General features: G+C 36.3%; 1 protein-coding gene across 4 annotated transcripts; it reads left to right on the forward strand.

Moving 5' to 3' along the window:
- The first annotated feature begins 839 nt into the window (after positions 1-839).
- LOC135623560 (ENHANCER OF AG-4 protein 2-like) lies at positions 840-15800 on the forward strand. Of its 4 annotated transcripts, none has more exons than XR_010491436.1 (14): positions 840-1220; positions 1698-1774; positions 4952-6922; positions 7044-7557; positions 7739-7847; positions 8156-8268; positions 8340-8527; positions 9957-10545; positions 10620-11148; positions 11262-11357; positions 11456-11555; positions 11680-11837; positions 13769-13887; positions 15352-15800. XR_010491436.1 is itself a non-coding variant. In XM_065126670.1 (12 exons), the coding sequence occupies exons 1-11, from the start codon at positions 1110-1112 to the stop codon at positions 11524-11526; spliced, it is 4368 nt and encodes a 1455-aa protein (XP_064982742.1). In that variant the 5' UTR covers positions 840-1109; the 3' UTR covers positions 11527-11555; positions 13769-14149. The 4 variants fall into 4 exon arrangements, 1 of the variants encoding a protein (XP_064982742.1); XR_010491437.1 differs by having other exon boundaries at positions 15359-15800; XR_010491438.1 differs by lacking the exon at positions 11680-11837.
- Positions 15801-18461: the final 2661 nt, after the last annotated feature.

The raw sequence follows: 18461 nt of genomic DNA on the forward strand, positions 1-18461 counted from the left end.
GTCCTTGTCTTATACTTTTCTATTTTCTTCTCGAGAGTACAGACAGAGAGTTAATGTTAGAAGGTATTAAGAGACAACGAATCTCGCAACGGGATGAAAGTAACAAGGACAACGATAACAGAGGTAGCCAACAATTTAGCAATCGAGCTAAGACCATGGATAATTTTTTATAAAAAATAATAAATATTTTACAATAATAAAGCAAATAAGAAGTGCTTTAGATTTTTCTAGAAGATTTATTCATATTCTAATTTTATTTAAAACTATATATGTAATGCATAAAGCACTTACCAACACATCCAAATTTAGTTTAGATAATTGTTTTCTCATCCCACCTTATCTTAAATCTATTAATACGCAGCACCATGTCTTAAATAGATTCCAAACCATTATCATCCTTAATCGTGTTATAGGATTATTTATTTTTTCTCAGACCATCATCATCATTATCCGAAGTGGAAATCTCAATACCAAATATATATATATATATATTAATTCACGAGTTTTGTTTAGATTTTCAAGAATTAGTAAAGTCTGAGTTCCTTAAAAATAAATTAAACAATAAATTTTCTTTATTTGAATCAATTAAAAAAAATCAATAACAAATTTTATTCCGTCCACATTCAGCTAATAATTTAAGTATTTAAATTAAATTAAATTGAATCCGTTCCAATCTCGATTAAAGGGTTCCGTCTCTATTCACAACTCTTAAATAGATGTTGTTCTCAGATTGGGTCCTGATAAGCTGGTTGGGTTCAGCCAACTCGATCCAATCCGTGTGAGCGGTGGTTCTATATGGAACGCGTTTCACATGTACCTTCCTTTGTTAGATGCTTTGATCTCATCGTGACTCGCCACTCCTAATCCCCTTCGCCCACTCGTCTGCGCCGTTCGAAATGCTCGCGCTCCGCCGCCCGACTCCCCCGCCCGTCCTCCGCCGCCGCCCGATCCTTCCGCCGTAGCCCTCCGTGCCGCCGCGGGATACAGCGGGAGAACCGCCCTTCGACCGGAGCCCTAGGGTTTCCTTTGCCTTCCCGCAGTCGCTTTTGTCCGCAGGCGGTGGTGTTCCTGGAAGAGGGAAGCGCGTTAGGGTTTGTGGGCTCGACACCATGCCTCCCGGGCGGAGGAGAGGTGGGAATCGGGTTAAGAACTTGGAACAGCTCAAGCCGGGGGATCTCGTTCTCGCCAAGGTGAAGGGGTATCCTGCTTGGCCCGCGAAGGTCAGTTCGATTTCTGTGTTGTTATTTCCTCTGGTATTGTATGTAAATTGGGCTTTTGATGCTTCTGTGATTCGGCGTCTGCCGATATCTGTGTTGCATTTACTTGGATTGTTCGGAACCGGGAACCCAGGGTTTTGGATATTGGTTATTCTGTTGTGTGTTTCTTGGTTCAGTGGTGCTGTTCTTATTGGGGTTTTTCTACGAACGTTGTGTTTTATTTCTTGTTAAGTGCGATTTATCCTTTCCCTTGCGTTGATTTGTGTGGTGGAGACATCTTCCATGCTTTCCCTTTAGCGATTCATCGTTTATCTCAATATTTGTTAATCTTTCATTTGGCTCTTCAAGATGATTTAGCAATTGTAACTGTGCTTTTCTTTTCCTCCATCCACCCCTTTTGTTGTGCTGAAATCCTCTGCATTTCGTGCCTTTTCTTAATATGTTTAACCTCGATTAAAACGTTGGCTACCTTCTCGTCAGATAAGCAGGCCAGAAGAATTTGATCGATCACCAGATCCTAGGAAATACTTTGTTCAGTTCTTTGGGACTTCTGAGATGTAAGTCTCATTAGTTATTGTCGTTTTGCTGTCACCTGTTCTTGATATTAATTTGCTATATTCTGCCTGATGATCTTTGATGACTAAACTCATGATTTGAGACCATTGTCTACTTTATGGTGACAGAGTGACCACAAAGTCGCTTTTATGGTTAATGCAAAAAACTGAATTTGTAAGCTATCTTTTTTTTTTCTTTTTGATTCTTCATTGATAAGTGAGCACATTTGCTGAAGGATGCTTAAAGCTTAGCTGACCCACTTAGAGCAGCATGCTGGCTGACTTGTAACACTATTCTTATATAGGAAAAGATGCAGAAATTATCAGAAACTCAAGGAGGATCACTAAACCATTTTGAACTATAAAACAGGATCTTCATGTTAAACCATGAAACTTCGTGTTATTGCCTTGAGGTAGTCAAGATGAGTAATTTAATTAGTGTATTTTTTGTGAAATTTTAAAGTCATAGTTAGAGATCATGTAAAGGGGCACTTAGTGGGTGTTCCTTGAATTTTGGTACTTTTTTCATTACTTCATATCCTCAGGTAGCTTTGAAATTTGGATAGCCAAATTTGGTGTTGTTTTAAAATTTGTTAGTTAGGTAGTGCTTGCTTATGTTGTTTTTTAAATTTTTTATTAAATATATTCAGCTTGAAGTTGAAGGATGTTGTGCTTTTTTATTCTTAAAAAATTTGCACCACTTCCGTTTTAAGTTTTAAAGTTCAAATCTTGGTGGATACTGATATCAGTTGTCAGCTGAACCAGTATGGTACACAAATCGATCCTTGTCAGTATGATCATGTACTGATCTATACTGGTTGGACCGTTGGACCCACCATGATATCTAATTTAATTAAAAATTTCTATTTTTTTTTGTCTCCAAGGCTGATTGTAAAGCATATGTCAATAGGGTATGCATAAATACCTCTTAAAAGTGCTATAGTGGGCATCCGATACATGTATTACAAATATGTACTTGAAATAATAAGTTCATGAAGTACTTGTAAGTAAGTATGTGGATCTAGGTTAAACTAGATTTATGTGGTTCTAACCTAGATCTATGTGAATCTTGGTCATATTCAGTCATTTGGCTGAATCCAAATGGATCTAGGCTGGATTGGCTTGAATCTTGTTCAGATTTGAATGTCTTGGTTGGATCCAAATAGGTCATGTGTGCATGAATCTTGTTCAGATTTGAATGCATCTAGGCTATATTTGAGTGGAATCAACTTAAATACAAGTAGATCTATGCTAGATTTGCATAGGCCTCATTGACCAAGAAATTAGTTTCTTGAAACTAAATTGATGAATATATCTACATAAGAAAGCCAGAATACAGTTATGTAAAGATTTTATGTTCAAGATTCAACTAAATTGTTGTAAATGGAAGAAAAAAACTCAAGCCACCTTTGAACTTAGTCTATATGTTACAATTCTTGGTTTAACTATTAATTCTAGAGATAGATACAACCAAGGACTGCTTTTGCAATCTCGTACTGGGATCCTATACCAAGCTGGACTGGAATGGGTACTTCCTGATCGATAAAACAGTGTATCGACACATGGTATACTAGTATGTACTGAAGATTCAAAGAGGAAGAAGAAGAAGGAACCGATGACAGTGGAGGAAGAGGAGGAAGAAGAAAGAGAAAGGAGAAGGAAGTAGGAAGGAAGAAGAGGAGGTGGTGAAGGAAGAGGAGGTGAAGGAAAGGAGGAGGAAGAGGAAGAACGAGAGGACATGGAAGCATGTCCTTGACATGATTGCGAAACTTGAGTAGACTCGGATGAAGAGGCTGTGGAGGAAGAGGAGGAAGAGGAAGAGAATGGAAGAGGAGCAAGTAATCAGGGAAGAGAAGGAAGGAGGAAGAGGAAGAAAGAAGAGGAGACGGTGGAGAAAGAAGAGAAGGAAGAGAAGAGGAAGAAGAGAGGGCAGTGAGGTCAGTGGATGATAGCCAGAAGAGTGGAGGTGGGTGGCAGTGGACAGCAACGAGAAGAGCAGAGATAGGCAGCGCCGGATGATGACAAGAAGGGGGGAGGTTTATGACGATGGATGACATTGAGTGCCCACGGAGTAGAGGGCTTGTGATCACGAGCCCTAATCAGCCTTTTAATTAGACAGGACCAGACTGCCTGAAAAGGTGGTGGTCCACATATCGGTTCATGTTTGGACCAGTATGTAGTGACTCTGTGTATACGAGTTCAAGCAAAATGGAGTTATGTAGATACAACCTACAGCTGCATCTATTTACATTAATATAATTGATCTATAAAACAATATTTGTGTTTTTGTTTCATGTTCGACATAAAAGAGGCATCTTCACAATTTATTTTGAACTAATCTTTATCAAAAGACTATCTGATCTCTCTCAAGATGTATACCTGACAGAACAGAAGTTTGTTTGTATTTGTGATGCTCCCTTGACTCATCGACAAGTATACACTTCAGGATTGATCATGACTGGTCAAGAATATGTTTTTTGTTCCATTTACTTCTCACTTTGGAGTGAAGTAATAGTTCCAATCGAACTTGAGGCTTAGTATTTTCCTGAAAAGCTAGATGTCCTCTGTCATCAGTTCACTTTAAGTTCTCATAAGTTAAACCAAAATCAACTCTTGGTAAATTCCAAAATTATCTGCCAAATATAAATTCTGGATGTCCCTTAATGTGATGCCCGCAAGAAAAACAAATAAAAAAAAGGAAAACAGACTTACCTCTATGCAGTGGGAAAGGGGTGTGGCTAGTGAATAGCAAGTCTGTAGCTGTTCCTTTTCCTGTTTTGGTTATGTGCAATGTGCCAAATGCCTTGTGCATTTATTATAAATCATTTGAGAAACATGTATTTTGTTTCAAATCAAGCACTCCATTTTGTTTTTGAATATCTTTCTTAAGCTTGAAAAATAAACATGATGGAGATTTACCTTCTAATCATATGATGGAGATTTATTATAAATCATTTGAGAAACATGTATTTTGTTTCAAATCAAGCACTCCATTTTATTTTTGAATATCTTACTTAAGCTTGGAAAATAAACGTGATGGAGATTTATCTTCTAATCGTGGATACAATACTTTCTATGCTAGACTTATCTTATGTGGTTATGTTCTGTACTTCCATGAATTAAATGATTGCTTACTCTGTGGACCTATGGCCATCACCTTCTTTGACTTTCTTTTTGCAGTGCCTTTGTTTTACCAGCTGATATTCAGGTGTTTACTGATGAGTCAAAGGGTAAGTTAATAGCTCGTTGCCAGGGTAAAACAGTGAAATATTTCACTAGTGCTGTGGAGGAGATTTGTGAGGCTTTTGAAGAATTGAACAAGAAACACTCAGGAGAATCAGGGCAGGATATTGTCAGGAATAGTTCTGCCCTTGCATCTCCCTCGGTTAGTGGTTTCGAAGATAGCAAGCATCTAAGGGAACATCATGAGCCATCACATTATAATGGAAGAGGTGCGAATGACTGCTCGAATAATGAGCTACATGGGATGGAGCTGGGTTCAAGGAGCCAGGAGGAAGATGTATCTTCTGATCTGACTTTAGGTGGACCTGGATCCCTCTTGAAAAGGAACAAAACTTCAAGCGAAGGTGTTCAAGTTCCAAAGAAAGAAAAACTTGCAGTTTCCGAGTCAGCTTCTCATACTTGTTCTGGTACGGAGGAAAAATTAATGTGTGCTAATTCTGATGTTAGTAAGAGAAATGAACCAGAGACGTTACCCAAAACTGATACTATAGAGCCACTTCCAAAAATCTATTCTCATGATGGACTTGAGGATTCCAGTGATTCTAAAGATGAAAATGAATCTCAGGAGAAAAATGCAGGTAATGTGCTGAAGGTTCTAGAAAGTGATCATCAAACAACAAAGGTGACTGGAGAGGATAGCAGAAGGGTGACTTCAAGAGACACTGACTTGAGAAATTCAAAAATATCAAAGAGTCTGAAAATATCTGAAGAACATTCCTTTGAAAAGGAAAAAAAGCATAGTGATCCGCGCAAGGAAGCCACAGATGTTTCTGAAGAACATGGCTATAAAAGGTCAATGTCTTCTGGTGAATCAACAGTGAAGATTTTCCAGGTTAGAAATAAAAAGCGTACTTTGGATGGAAGCAAAGATTCATGTCCAGTTAAAAGATCAAAAATGGTAGAGGAGAATAGTGACAAGTGGAAGAACTCAAGACATAATGACTTATCTAATATTGATTCTAGAAGTAAAGGTGGAAAAGTTGTAAAGACAGAAAAATCTGGAATCTCCATGAAAACTGAAAATCAGTTAACATCAGAAATGAAAATGCATCATGGTGGGATGCCTATAACTTGTAACGAGGTTGTCCTTTCGATGACCCAAGGTTCTGAGGGCATGGATGCAGTGGCTACTACTGCCACTAAAGCCACTGCAAGTACAATTCAAACTGGTTCTTGGTTTGTGAAAGATGGAACGATTGATAGGTCCTTGAGTACACACATCCGCTATAGACGTAGATCACGTAGGCTTAATGATGTTAAAGTGGAGGAAGGGCAGAAGACCCCATTTCATAAAGATTCTGCTAGCAACTTGGTTTTAGCACATTCAGGCATCTCTGTTTCTGAAAAGAAGTTTCATTCTGTGATGGAGGGTAACAAAGATTCTCCATCTGGTTATGCTGTGGCTGAAAAGCCTGATCTTATCAGGGATGAGAAGCCTTCAGATGATGTGACATTGCTTGTCAAGATGGCTGAAAAGTACAAGGAGAGGAGGGTAGAAAAATCAGAAAGCCTGCAAGCTTCTCAAAGTCCTAAGAAGCAAGAATATCAGAAATCATCATTTGGTGATTCTAGACCACCCATTGTTTCACCCAAGACTCCTGTTGCTGTCGATGATGCAATGAAGTCAATAGATCAAACATTTATAAAGCCTGATATAAAACCCTTGGGTTCTTATTCAGGAAAGAAATTTCAAAATCATCCATCCAAACTTTCAAACCACCAAACTGAGAGGTTGAGCTCATCCCGAAGTCAAGCTACACCAGAAAAAAAGAAGGCATCAAGTAAATCAGTTAGCGTAAAGGCGACCTCGAAATGCAATATGCACACTACTGTGCTTACTGGAAATAAGCTCAATAACAAACACCCTGGGGGGCAGAATTCTCAAAAGGATGTTTTAGGACATAAAAGGTATAAATTCATTTTTTAGATAGATGTGCCATGTTAATTTTGTGGTTTTGGAGAGAAAAGATGTTTTGTTTTTGTGTGAGTTTTGCTTTGATTATTTGCTGGTTGTTTCATTATTTTACAGATCAGAAGCTTCTAAAGAAGAGAAAGTAGCGAGCTATAGCGAATCTGTGTTTACTGATACCACTAAGTCAATGAAGCACCTTATCGCAGCTGCTCAAGCAAAAAGGAGAGACGCACAATCACGATGCCTGCCTCCTGTAAATGCTATTCCTATAATATCGTCTCCAAATGCACTCTTTGGAAGGAGCCCAAGTCCTGCTACACCAATTCCCTTTTCATCAACAAATTCTGCTCAAAGGGATATTAAAGAAACTTATGCTTCAATGCCATTTGATTCTCCATCTGCAGCTCCTTGGGAACTTCCTTCAACAAACAAAGTGGAAATCAAAGAATGTGAGCACAGGACTAGTCCTGATCAAAGGCCACTGGGGGTTTCACTAAGTGGTGGTACTGAAGCAGCTGTTGCACGTGATGCTTTTGAGGGCATGATAGAAACACTTTCAAGGACAAAGGACAGTATTGGACGTGCAACTCGGCTAGCAATTGAGTGTGCCAAATATGGCATTGTTGGTGAGGTGAGAATACTTGCATAATCATGCCGTATGGTATATGGCTTGTGCATTTTTCATGTTTTAGCAGTTTTTATATGCCCTGATCTGTATTTACCATGTATTTTTTATCATTTGTTTGTTTGATAGAATAGTTTATTGCAGCCAGTGACAGATTATAATGGGTTATAGATATGACTGTCTGCAGATTGTGGAGCTACTTATTCAGAAGTTGGAGACTGAACCCAGCTTTCATCGTAGAGTTGACCTCTTTTTCCTCGTTGACTCTATTACTCAGTGTTCACATACCCAGAAAGGTAGTAAGTCCATATTTGGTAGAACTCTACTCTCCTTTTTTTTTTTGAGTTTATGGTAGAATTCAATTAATACAGTAAGCACTGTTCCACTATTCCCTTGTTTGAGTTTTTAGGTGCAATAAAATAGAATGTGGATTCAGTTCTTTGGTGCTGAACAATAAATTGTGTCAATGAATTTAGTTATGGGGGTGTTTTTCTGTGTCATATACTCTTATCTTTCTGGTCTATTTCATGGTCTAGAATTGCTGCAACTATAAATGTTATCTTCACAAACTTCTTTTTATTCCTGATATCTTGATAACCTGCAGGGATTGCTGGGTCGTCATACATTCCTACTATACAGGAAGCATTACCACGCTTATTGGCTGCTGCTGCGCCACCTGGGTCTGGTGCTCGTGAGAATCGTCGTCAGTGTCTCAAGGTAATTTTGCTACTTTCTCATGATTTGATTGTATTGTAGCATTGTTAGAAGAAGTAAACTTTTATTCTCAGGTTCTGAGGCTATGGCTTGAAAGGAAAATTATGCCGGAATCTCTTCTTCGTCGATACATTGATGACATAGAAGTTCCTAATGTTGATGTGAATGCTGGATTTTTTCCTAGACGTCCATCTCGAGCTGAGAGGTCTGTGGATGATCCAATCAGAGAAATGGACGGCATGCATGTTGATGAGTATGGAAGGTATAGTGTGACATCTCAAATTTGTTGTTTAATATTTGGTTTTGTAGGCTCTGCCTGCCAATTTTTTAGCGGTCTTTCATTTTTATTGTTTTCTTAACATTTATTAATTTTTATGTTAATAATTGCATTCTGTTATGATCATAAATAAATAAAATTACATATTTTGGGTAACTGACTTTTGAATATAATGATACATCTAGAAATCTCAAGTTTCTTAAACTGTGAATTAGAAGAGTTCGTCTTTGAGCAACTAATTTCCGATACAACTAAGAGGTGTACCTATGTCCTGCAAATACACTATCCTATCACATCTCAGTACCAAAATCATTTTTTGCATCACTTTGACCCTTGTATCTCATATATGGTTCCATGATGCTGAATTATCTTTGTTAATCACTTCAAAATTCTACTTAAATTATTTTGGTAAAACCAATCAATTTTGTTTTGCTGGTATAAATTTGGAGACCAAACACATTGAAAGATAAAACTTCGTGCAATCAAATATGTGTCAGCAAACTTCATGAAGGCATAGCTTGCACTTCATTGGTATCTTGCCAGTGCCATGAAAAAAAAGGAACTTGCGTCTTAGATTTTAGTGATCTTAGATTGGTTTGGAAGGTTCTTTTACTAGGAAAAGGGTATATCTGTTCTGTTTGGCTTGGTTATTGCCAGATGTTTGAACTTTGAAGTTTGAAACTAACTGTTTGGATTTTTCATTTTTTTATTAACTTATAATTGTGTGAAGTAGAAGAAAAGACAGAACTGAACCAAACTGAATTTCTTATTTTGGTTTAATTTTTTATATTGGTGTGGAGTCATCAGGAAGGAAAGAGAAGAAGAGGAAAGAATTACCTGACAAAAGGGTTTTGGTGAAAAAATAAAATTGAATTCCGAGGTCTTCTATTTGGCAAAGAAGGGTTTTGGGCTGTAAACTATGCACAATTTAGCTCATTTCTTAATCTCACTATATGTATAGACATGTCGACTCAGTAGAGTGATGATGTTAAGGATCACATATTTCTGATTTTTTTTGAATTTAGGTTTAGCTGTTCCTTCAAAGTCCAAACTGCTTGTCCTAGTGCTGATTTCTTACTCTCGCTACATGAACAGACTTGTCGTCTTCTTTAAGGTCCAAACTCCAAACTACCTTTTCCCTTAATTAGTCTTCTACTAAACAATAAAAAAATGCTTGTCATCTTTTTTGAAGTCCAAACTAAGGGACTATGTATCTACGCAATTCTTAATGATCTATATTATAGTTTGAACTTCTCAGTCATGTTTGGGTAGATCAAAATCAAGATTGGGTGTTGCATTTAATGGACTGGGAACTGCATAGCATTGCAACCACTTATATAATATCTTTTTTTTCTTTACTTTGACATGATATTCTCTTACTCTTTGTGTTTCATTTGTTTCTATTTTCTTTCAGTAATACAACATTTCAGTTGCCCGGATTGTTGTCTACTAATGTATTTGAAGATGAGGAAGATCACCCTACCACCCTTTGCAGAGATTCTGGCAATGAAATGCCAGTTGGAGTTGGCAGTACTTTAGAAGAATTAGACACTTGTTCTTTGACGCCGAGTGACAGACATCATCATGTACTAAAAGATGTAGATGGTGAACTTGAAATGGAAGATGATCCTTTGTCCAAAGATGAGAAGGGCATAATGAGAAATGATTATCAAAAAGTTGAATTAAAGTATCAGGAATCTAGCATAACTTTGGAAGCAACATCGATTAATCCAGATGAACTGCCCCCTTTACCTACTGCTCCTCCACCTCCTTTGGATTCTCCACCACTACCGCCACCTCCTCCACCTTTGTCTCCCTCACCCCCATCGCCGCCTCCCCCACCTCCACCATCATCACCATCACCACCTCCACCCCCACCCCCACCACCCTTGCCAATATCTGGACAAACATCTCTTCCTTCTGTTCCAATTCTACCAACAGTGTCACCTTCTCCACCGTCTTTATTTTATGCCCCTGTGCAGGAAGAGCTCAGGACACAAAATGTATGGGTTTCTTATAGTAGCTTGTCTAGTGGCTTAAATGTGTTTTATGTTTAACTCTTGGCATCTGTGTGCAGGGCAACAAACTAGTTGATATGGCTGGTAATGCTGCAATTCAGGGCCAGGAAACTGTTTTAAATAGTGAAGTGGTTCTACAGCAGCATCCAAGCTCTGTGGCAAATAGAATGAGCAATACACAATGTCTAAGTAACTTTACTTCATCTAGGCAATTTGAATATGGACATAACGAGTTGTATTTAGCCCCTCAGAATTCTCATCACATTCACCAGTTTCAACAAGGCAATTCATCCTTCCACCAGAGGCCTTACAATTCTCATCCCCCTTCACAAACTCCCTCCACTTATCCTCTTCCAACCGCACAAATGCCCACTGGCCATTTTCCACATGTTACTCCCATGAGTCAACAACCAGTGCTTCAGTCTCACAATCCGTACACATTGACATCTGTTCCAAATGGTCAAAGACAAGTTTTGTCTGATGAACAAAGGAAAGTGCATTCTAGTGATTTTAGCCCTGATAATCAGCATGCTGCTTGGGTGTCTGGAGCAAGACCATCATGCTCAGGCGCCCCTATTGTTCAGGATGGTATGTGGTTATATGTTGCAGATAAATGAATGTGGTTATCTGTATTGTGAACCCTGTAAAGGAAACTGAACCTAGGATGGTGAGATTCTTAACAATCAATTTTTGTTGGGCAGGATTTATGAGGTCTACCAGGGAAAGACCTTTGTCGAACCCTATGGGATTTCAGCTTCCTGTGCATAATCCAAGGCCTTCTGGAAGTTCAGTCTCAGGTTGTGCTGACTTGGAGGAAAGATGCTCCAACAGTCCCAAGATTGATAATTTGATATTCATCATACCTAGACTAAATGGGGTCTTTTCATTCCTGCAGGCCATGGTTTTCGCCAAGTGCTGCCAGGCAGATCAGATGTTCCTGGTCTTAATTGTTGGAGACCAGGCTAAAGTCAGCTGTATGCACATGTTTAGATATGGTAATATTTGATCTTGCTTCTATCCTTAACTTTGTCAGAGTAATTTTCAGATTTTTTTTCTTTATCTTTCACCTAATATCCTCATATTATAGCTTTTGCTTGTTTTTTCTTGAATTTATTTCAGTTTTATCCTAAGACGTCTGAGAATTTGAGACCCGAGCTGCAGTCAATGTGAGATGCTATCAAAGAATCAGAGTTGTGATAATTGGTTTAGTCTTTTGACAGGAATATGTACATTCTAATTGTCTTAGCAACTGCATCGAACATACTGACTTCGTTAATGTAAGTCCATGTTGTATAGGCAACTGGTAACATTTTTTTGTAAAATCATCGTACATCTTTCTGATCATATGTAATGTCCAATTCCATAATTTGTGAAAAATGGTTGAAATGAGGTTGATTCCATTATATTTGATATCATTCTCTGAATATGGAATGTTAAAATTAAAAGACAAGTAACAAACTTGGAAATTCTGCTTTTTGAGAAAGCCCTGGTATCATAGATCTAAGTCTTCAAGCTTGTAGCGCGATCACTTATGATTGAACAGAGGTTTCAAACTTCGGTTCATACCAGTTTCTGATAACCTATTGAATTGGTTACGAACTGCTACACCAGGCTGTATACTGTTCTGTGCCACCCAATTGTATATACTGGATAAGATAATAAAAACTAAAAATAAATCGTATATGTACCGGTTTGAAGTATACTTTTTGGTGAGACTAGTAAATACTGGACCATGCATTAATAATCTAACCGGTACTTAGAGACCTTGGGTTAAAGTAATTGGGTATGGATAAACTAACTTTAATTAGTCTGAGTGAAGTTCTCATGTTGATGAATGACAAACTAGCCCGATGACTAATTGTTTAAATTCATTTTAAAGAATTTTAGTGTATGTTATTTGCTTATTGGATGTCTGAAGATTGATGAACTTAGTAAATATGATTATGTGTGATGGCAAGAAAATTTGTGACATGGCATTCTTAAGTGAAGATCACATTACAAATCAGGGAGGAAAATTTTCACCCCCTTGAGTCTATTCCATAACTAATATGATTCTGCTTTACAACAGTATCCAAGGGAGAAATCATTAGGTTCGTGAGAGCTTAAAGTTTGAGAGTGACCATAAGAGCTCAGCTTACAAATAAAAATGTTTCTTATTCAATTTTATCTTGTAATATTGAGCCGTTAGCGTGAAATGGCCGTATAAAAAAGTTGATGCAATTAATCAAGACCGTTTTTTCCGAGATTATTTGGGATCAAGTCCAAATCGAGCCAGCAATAGGTGGTAGGGTTAAGTCAATGTGTCTAAACGTGTGAAATATTCTTTTCTAGTTTTATGGACTTTTAGATTTTTTTTTAAATTTTAGAGAGTTCATTATGTGATTACTTACTAATGGCTATCAATGGCTATTTTTGTTTGGATAAGATAATCAATCCGATCTCCTTTGATTTTGAATAGTCTGGGGAAATATATTTATGTGTAAGTTAATAGTTGTGGTTCAGATAATTGTAGCATTAGGAGTCAGTTGAACAAATCAAATAGGTATGATTATGATTCAGAATATGGGAGGTTTATGAGGCATGTGTTACATCAAATTAGATTTAATTAGTCTTAGTTATCATTTTGGGGTATATAGAAGCCTGGTTGTTGTCAGCGTGTAACAGGATCGCGGTTGCCTTTTTTTCTCTCTTCCTTCTTTGTAATTTTGTTGTTTTTTAACCTTTGATTCTTATCAACCACTCTGTCCTATAGTTCTTTAGGTGTGATACTTTCTTTATGCTTCTTCCCAACATGCACAAATATGGAGGAAAAACTAAATGACTCCTTTGACCCACCATGTCAGCCTGAATTGCTTCAGAATTAGCTAGGTAGTTAACAATTTTGAAATAAGACATTACTGTGAGCAAGATAGGTCCCTACTTTGTGGTTTTTTATGATAGTCAAGGGATTCAAATAATTACTGGAATTCCTAGCTTTGAGGTGATACTGGTGTTTTTGGAAATTTAGTAAGCATCATTATGTATTAATTAACTATGATTCTAGCTTCGCCATGATTTTTTTTTTCTGTTGACTGTTTATTGTTGGATATTATCTTGCATTACATCTACAGACTCTTGGTAGGCTCACATTTAGTTAGAACTTTTTTGTTTCCAGAAATTTTTTTTCTTCTAAGTTCTACCAATTTGAACTAATCTATAACTGTCGCAGGTGATTCACTAGATAAATGGTGGTTTATATGAATACGTAATTATATCTTGGATTCCTTTTGGGGACGCTGAAAAAGTTCATAGAGATTTTGTGCCAGATAAGCCACTTCAAATGCTGAGGTATAAGTTATATGAGAAATTTGTACAGTTCGGTAACTTCTCACTGGGCTTTTGATAGCTCCAGCACTGGCATTTTGATAAACATAACTTGTGCCTTGCATTCCATTTGTAATGGTCAAAATGAATGAACATTAAGCATTATTTTTTCTCAAGTGTTTGTGTATCTAACTAACTTTTTGTTATGACATTTGGAAGAAAAAGTTGAAGCTTATTGTTTGTTGAAACTATCAAACTGATGATTGTTCAGTTTTATTCATCTTTATACCTGTGCATTGCTTACTTCTTTTATTTGGAGTTGAGACTGTGAAGTTGTTTTGTATGCGCTCTGGGGGTTAAATATTTCTTAAATGCTCATGGTATGTAACCAAACTCCATATTTTTTAGTCGTAAGGTGTGGTAACAGTATAATTTTGATAGTTGTTGGGATTTTTTGTATATCTTTGTTGCATGTTCATGTCTCATCTATATTTTTATAAGATGAGGAGTGACAAGAAAAAAAAAAGGGAGCAGTGGGAAAACAAGGCAGGAGAAAAAAGGAAACACAACTAATTTATTTTAATTACCTATGTTTTGCTTAACAAATCACAGGCAGGTACCTGTATGGGACGGGTGACGAGATTTAAAACCATGATGTGAACTATTAAAACCAAGTTGACAAGAAAGAAAGCTGACTGTGTCTACACATCTATTCTTACTAATTATATCTGGAATATATCTGAGCAGTGGAAAAAAGGAATTTATATCTGGAATGTACTGAGACTACCAAATCTGTGATTTCCATGTTTTTTTATTGGTCTCCAGTTTATGTTATAGATCAATAACTTTACAAGACTAGCTTGTGTTCAGCACCGTCTATTCTTACTAATTAAGAGCATCATTGACTTATGAATTTATTTTATGCAGAATTCAACCAGCTACCCAATAGATTTCTGTAAGCAACAAGACCTTTTCTGAATTCTGATGGTCTTTGATGATGTCCGAATTGATATTACTTCGTTTGAATTAAGATTTGTGATTAAGCAAGCATCCTCCACAGCAATAGCATAGAGAATAGTTGTTTCCTCCTATTGCATTTCTTTTGGACCATGCATCTTGTGCCCTCTTTTTGATGGTGATTTGACTGTTCTCCCTAAGATTGCTTTCGATTTTGATCTTCTTCTGTTTTTGTGTCTCTCTTGTAGTTTTTGTTCTATGACTTGAACATTATGCATTAATGTGTTTCTCTCTCAAAATGACAATCTTTTACTTTCCTCCTCAATTTGAGTGGATCCTTTTCCAACTACACAGACTCTGATCTAAAAATACTGGTTTATAAAGTCTGTGGTCCTCTGTACAGATTCAGGGGGCTCAAAAGCTCCATATATAAAAAATTATTATACGAAACTGTATTCATTTAGAAGCTGATTTCAATTGATATTTGTATCACTAATTTTACCATGTCATTGTTTTTCTCACATGTGTCAGCCAGCAGGTGTTGAGCTTGTGCAATGTCTTATGTCGCCATCTAGAAGTAGTAGCCAAAACCATAGGAATTCTGCAGCTGTCTATATCGATGTGAAGAATGAAGAATCTCCATGGAAGTTTTGTGGGCATCAGAAACACTAATGTATTTATTAACCACACCTTGTTTACTTGCTCATGGCTTAGGATCTTTGACAAGGCAACATGTGTGTTAGATATTGTTAGGTTCTTTAGACAGTAGCCAGAAACATTTATTTATAGTTTCTAATCTCCATATCTGAGCACGAACGCTCATGCTAATGTATTTATTAACCACACCTTGTTTACTTGCTCATGGCTTAGGATCTTTGACAAGGCAACATGTGTGTTAGATATTGTTAGGTTAATTAATCTGTTAATAAAGATAGATCTATCAAACTCAATTTTTTTTTTTTATAATCATAGTACCTTTTCGAAGGGTGGTAGTGATTAAAGTTTAATTAATCACTAGAGGGATAAATATAATTGTCATTCATTTGCCCAAAAGCAAAGGAAAAGAGAATGGGAAATCCATTGGATTTTGGTCGGTCACTGTCGAAGACACCAATCGGAGGCAGCAAAATCATGCAAGAGCAGCTAATTTTGCACCCAAACCTGCATTGCCTATTCTTGACGCTGAAAACATATTGATTGATGCAACACAGTCGTGCATGCAAATCTCGCTCGGCTCTGCTATCGCTTCGAACTTTTCTTCCGAACGAATTGAAGTGATCCATGTTGGAGTTGTGTAGGGTGTGTTTTCATGTCCCTATTTAGTCCCATACTGCTACGGTACGAAACGACACTATACCTCAAGAAAGAGGAGGCAGAACTAACCCGTCGAGCGATGAGGAGAGGCATTCGTGCTTGGGGTACCTGCACGGCTTACTGATCTAAATTTAGATGAATAGTGCCTGTCTGAGCTCTCCAAGGTTTTTTATTTTCTGATGCATTTCACTTTTTTTTCTTTATTTTTTTTTTCATTCTACTTTTTCATTTGTTTTCCCCATTCTGAGATTGTGTGACTAAAAAAATTCCGAGATTAATTTTGAGCTATTTTAAGTTGAAATCAAATTAATTTTGATATATATATATATATATAAACCATTTTGATTTTTTTAAATTAAATTTAGTCCCATACTGCTACGGTACGAAACGACACTATACCTCAAGAAAGAGGAGGCAGAACTCACCTGTCGAGCGATGAGGAGAAGCATTCGTGCTTGGGATACCTGCACGACTTACTGATCTAAATTTAGATGAATAGTGCCTGTCTGAGCTCTCTAATGTTTTTTATTTTCTGATGCATTTCACTTTTTTTTCTTTATTTTTTTTTTCATTCTACTTTTGCATTTGTTTTCCCCATTCTGAGATTGTGTGACTAAAAAATTCCGAGATTAATTTTGAGATATTTTAAGTTGAAATCAAATTAATTTTGATATATATATATATATATATATATATATATATATATATATATATATATATATATATATATATAAACCATTTTGATTTTTTTATATCAAATTTAGTCCCATACTGCTACGGTACGAAACGACACTATACCTCAAGAAAGAGGAGGCAGAACTCACCTGTCGAGCGATGAGGAGAAGCATTCGTGCTTGGGATACCTGCACGACTTACTGATCTAAATTTAGATGAATGGTGCCTGTCTGAGCTCCAAGGTTTTTGTTTTTCTGATGCATTTCACTTTTTTTTCTTTATTTTTTTTTTCATTCTACTTTTGCATTTGTTTTCCCCATTCTGAGATTGTGTGACTAAAAAAATTCCGAGATTAATTTTGAGCTATTTTAAGTTGAAATCAAATTAATTTTGATATATATATATATATATAAACCATTTTGATTTTTTTAAATTAAATTTAGTCCCATACTGCTACGGTACGAAACGACACTATACCTCAAGAAAGAGGAGGCAGAACTCACCTGTCGAGCGATGAGGAGAAGCATTCGTGCTTGGGATACCTGCACGACTTACTGATCTAAATTTAGATGAATAGTGCCTGTCTGAGCTCTCTAATGTTTTTTATTTTCTGATGCATTTCACTTTTTTTTCTTTATTTTTTTTTTCATTCTACTTTTGCATTTGTTTTCCCCATTCTGAGATTGTGTGACTAAAAAATTCCGAGATTAATTTTGAGATATTTTAAGTTGAAATCAAATTAATTTTGATATATATATATATATATATATATATATATATATATATATATATATATATATATATATATATATATATATATATATATATATATATATAAACCATTTTGATTTTTTTATATCAAATTTAGTCCCATACTGCTACGGTACGAAACGACACTATACCTCAAGAAAGAGGAGGCAGAACTCACCTGTCGAGCGATGAGGAGAAGCATTCGTGCTTGGGATACCTGCACGACTTACTGATCTAAATTTAGATGAATGGTGCCTGTCTGAGCTCCAAGGTTTTTGTTTTTCTGATGCATTTCACTTTTTTTTCTTTATTTTTTTTTTCATTCTACTTTTGCATTTGTTTTCCCCATTCTGAGATTGTGTGACTAAAAAAATTCCGAGATTAATTTTGAGCTATTTTAAGTTGAAATCAAATTAATTTTGATATATATATATATATATATAAACCATTTTGATTTTTTTAAATTAAATTTAGTCCCATACTGCTACGGTACGAAACGACACTATACCTCAAGAAAGAGGAGGCAGAACTCACCTGTCGAGCGATGAGGAGAAGCATTCGTGCTTGGGATACCTGCACGACTTACTGATCTAAATTTAGATGAATAGTGCCTGTCTGAGCTCTCTAATGTTTTTTATTTTCTGATGCATTTCACTTTTTTTTCTTTATTTTTTTTTTCATTCTACTTTTGCATTTGTTTTCCCCATTCTGAGATTGTGTGACTAAAAAATTCCGAGATTAATTTTGAGATATTTTAAGTTGAAATCAAATTAATTTTGATATATATATATATATATATATATATATATATATATATATATATATATATAAACCATTTTGCTTTTTTAAATCAAATTTATTTATTTATTTGGATGCCATGCTGTGTTACGTCTTCCACAGCG

This window comes from Musa acuminata, chromosome BXJ2-9 (genome assembly GCF_036884655.1).
Source record: "Musa acuminata AAA Group cultivar baxijiao chromosome BXJ2-9, Cavendish_Baxijiao_AAA, whole genome shotgun sequence".
Classification (NCBI taxonomy): Eukaryota; Viridiplantae; Streptophyta; class Magnoliopsida; order Zingiberales; family Musaceae; genus Musa; species Musa acuminata.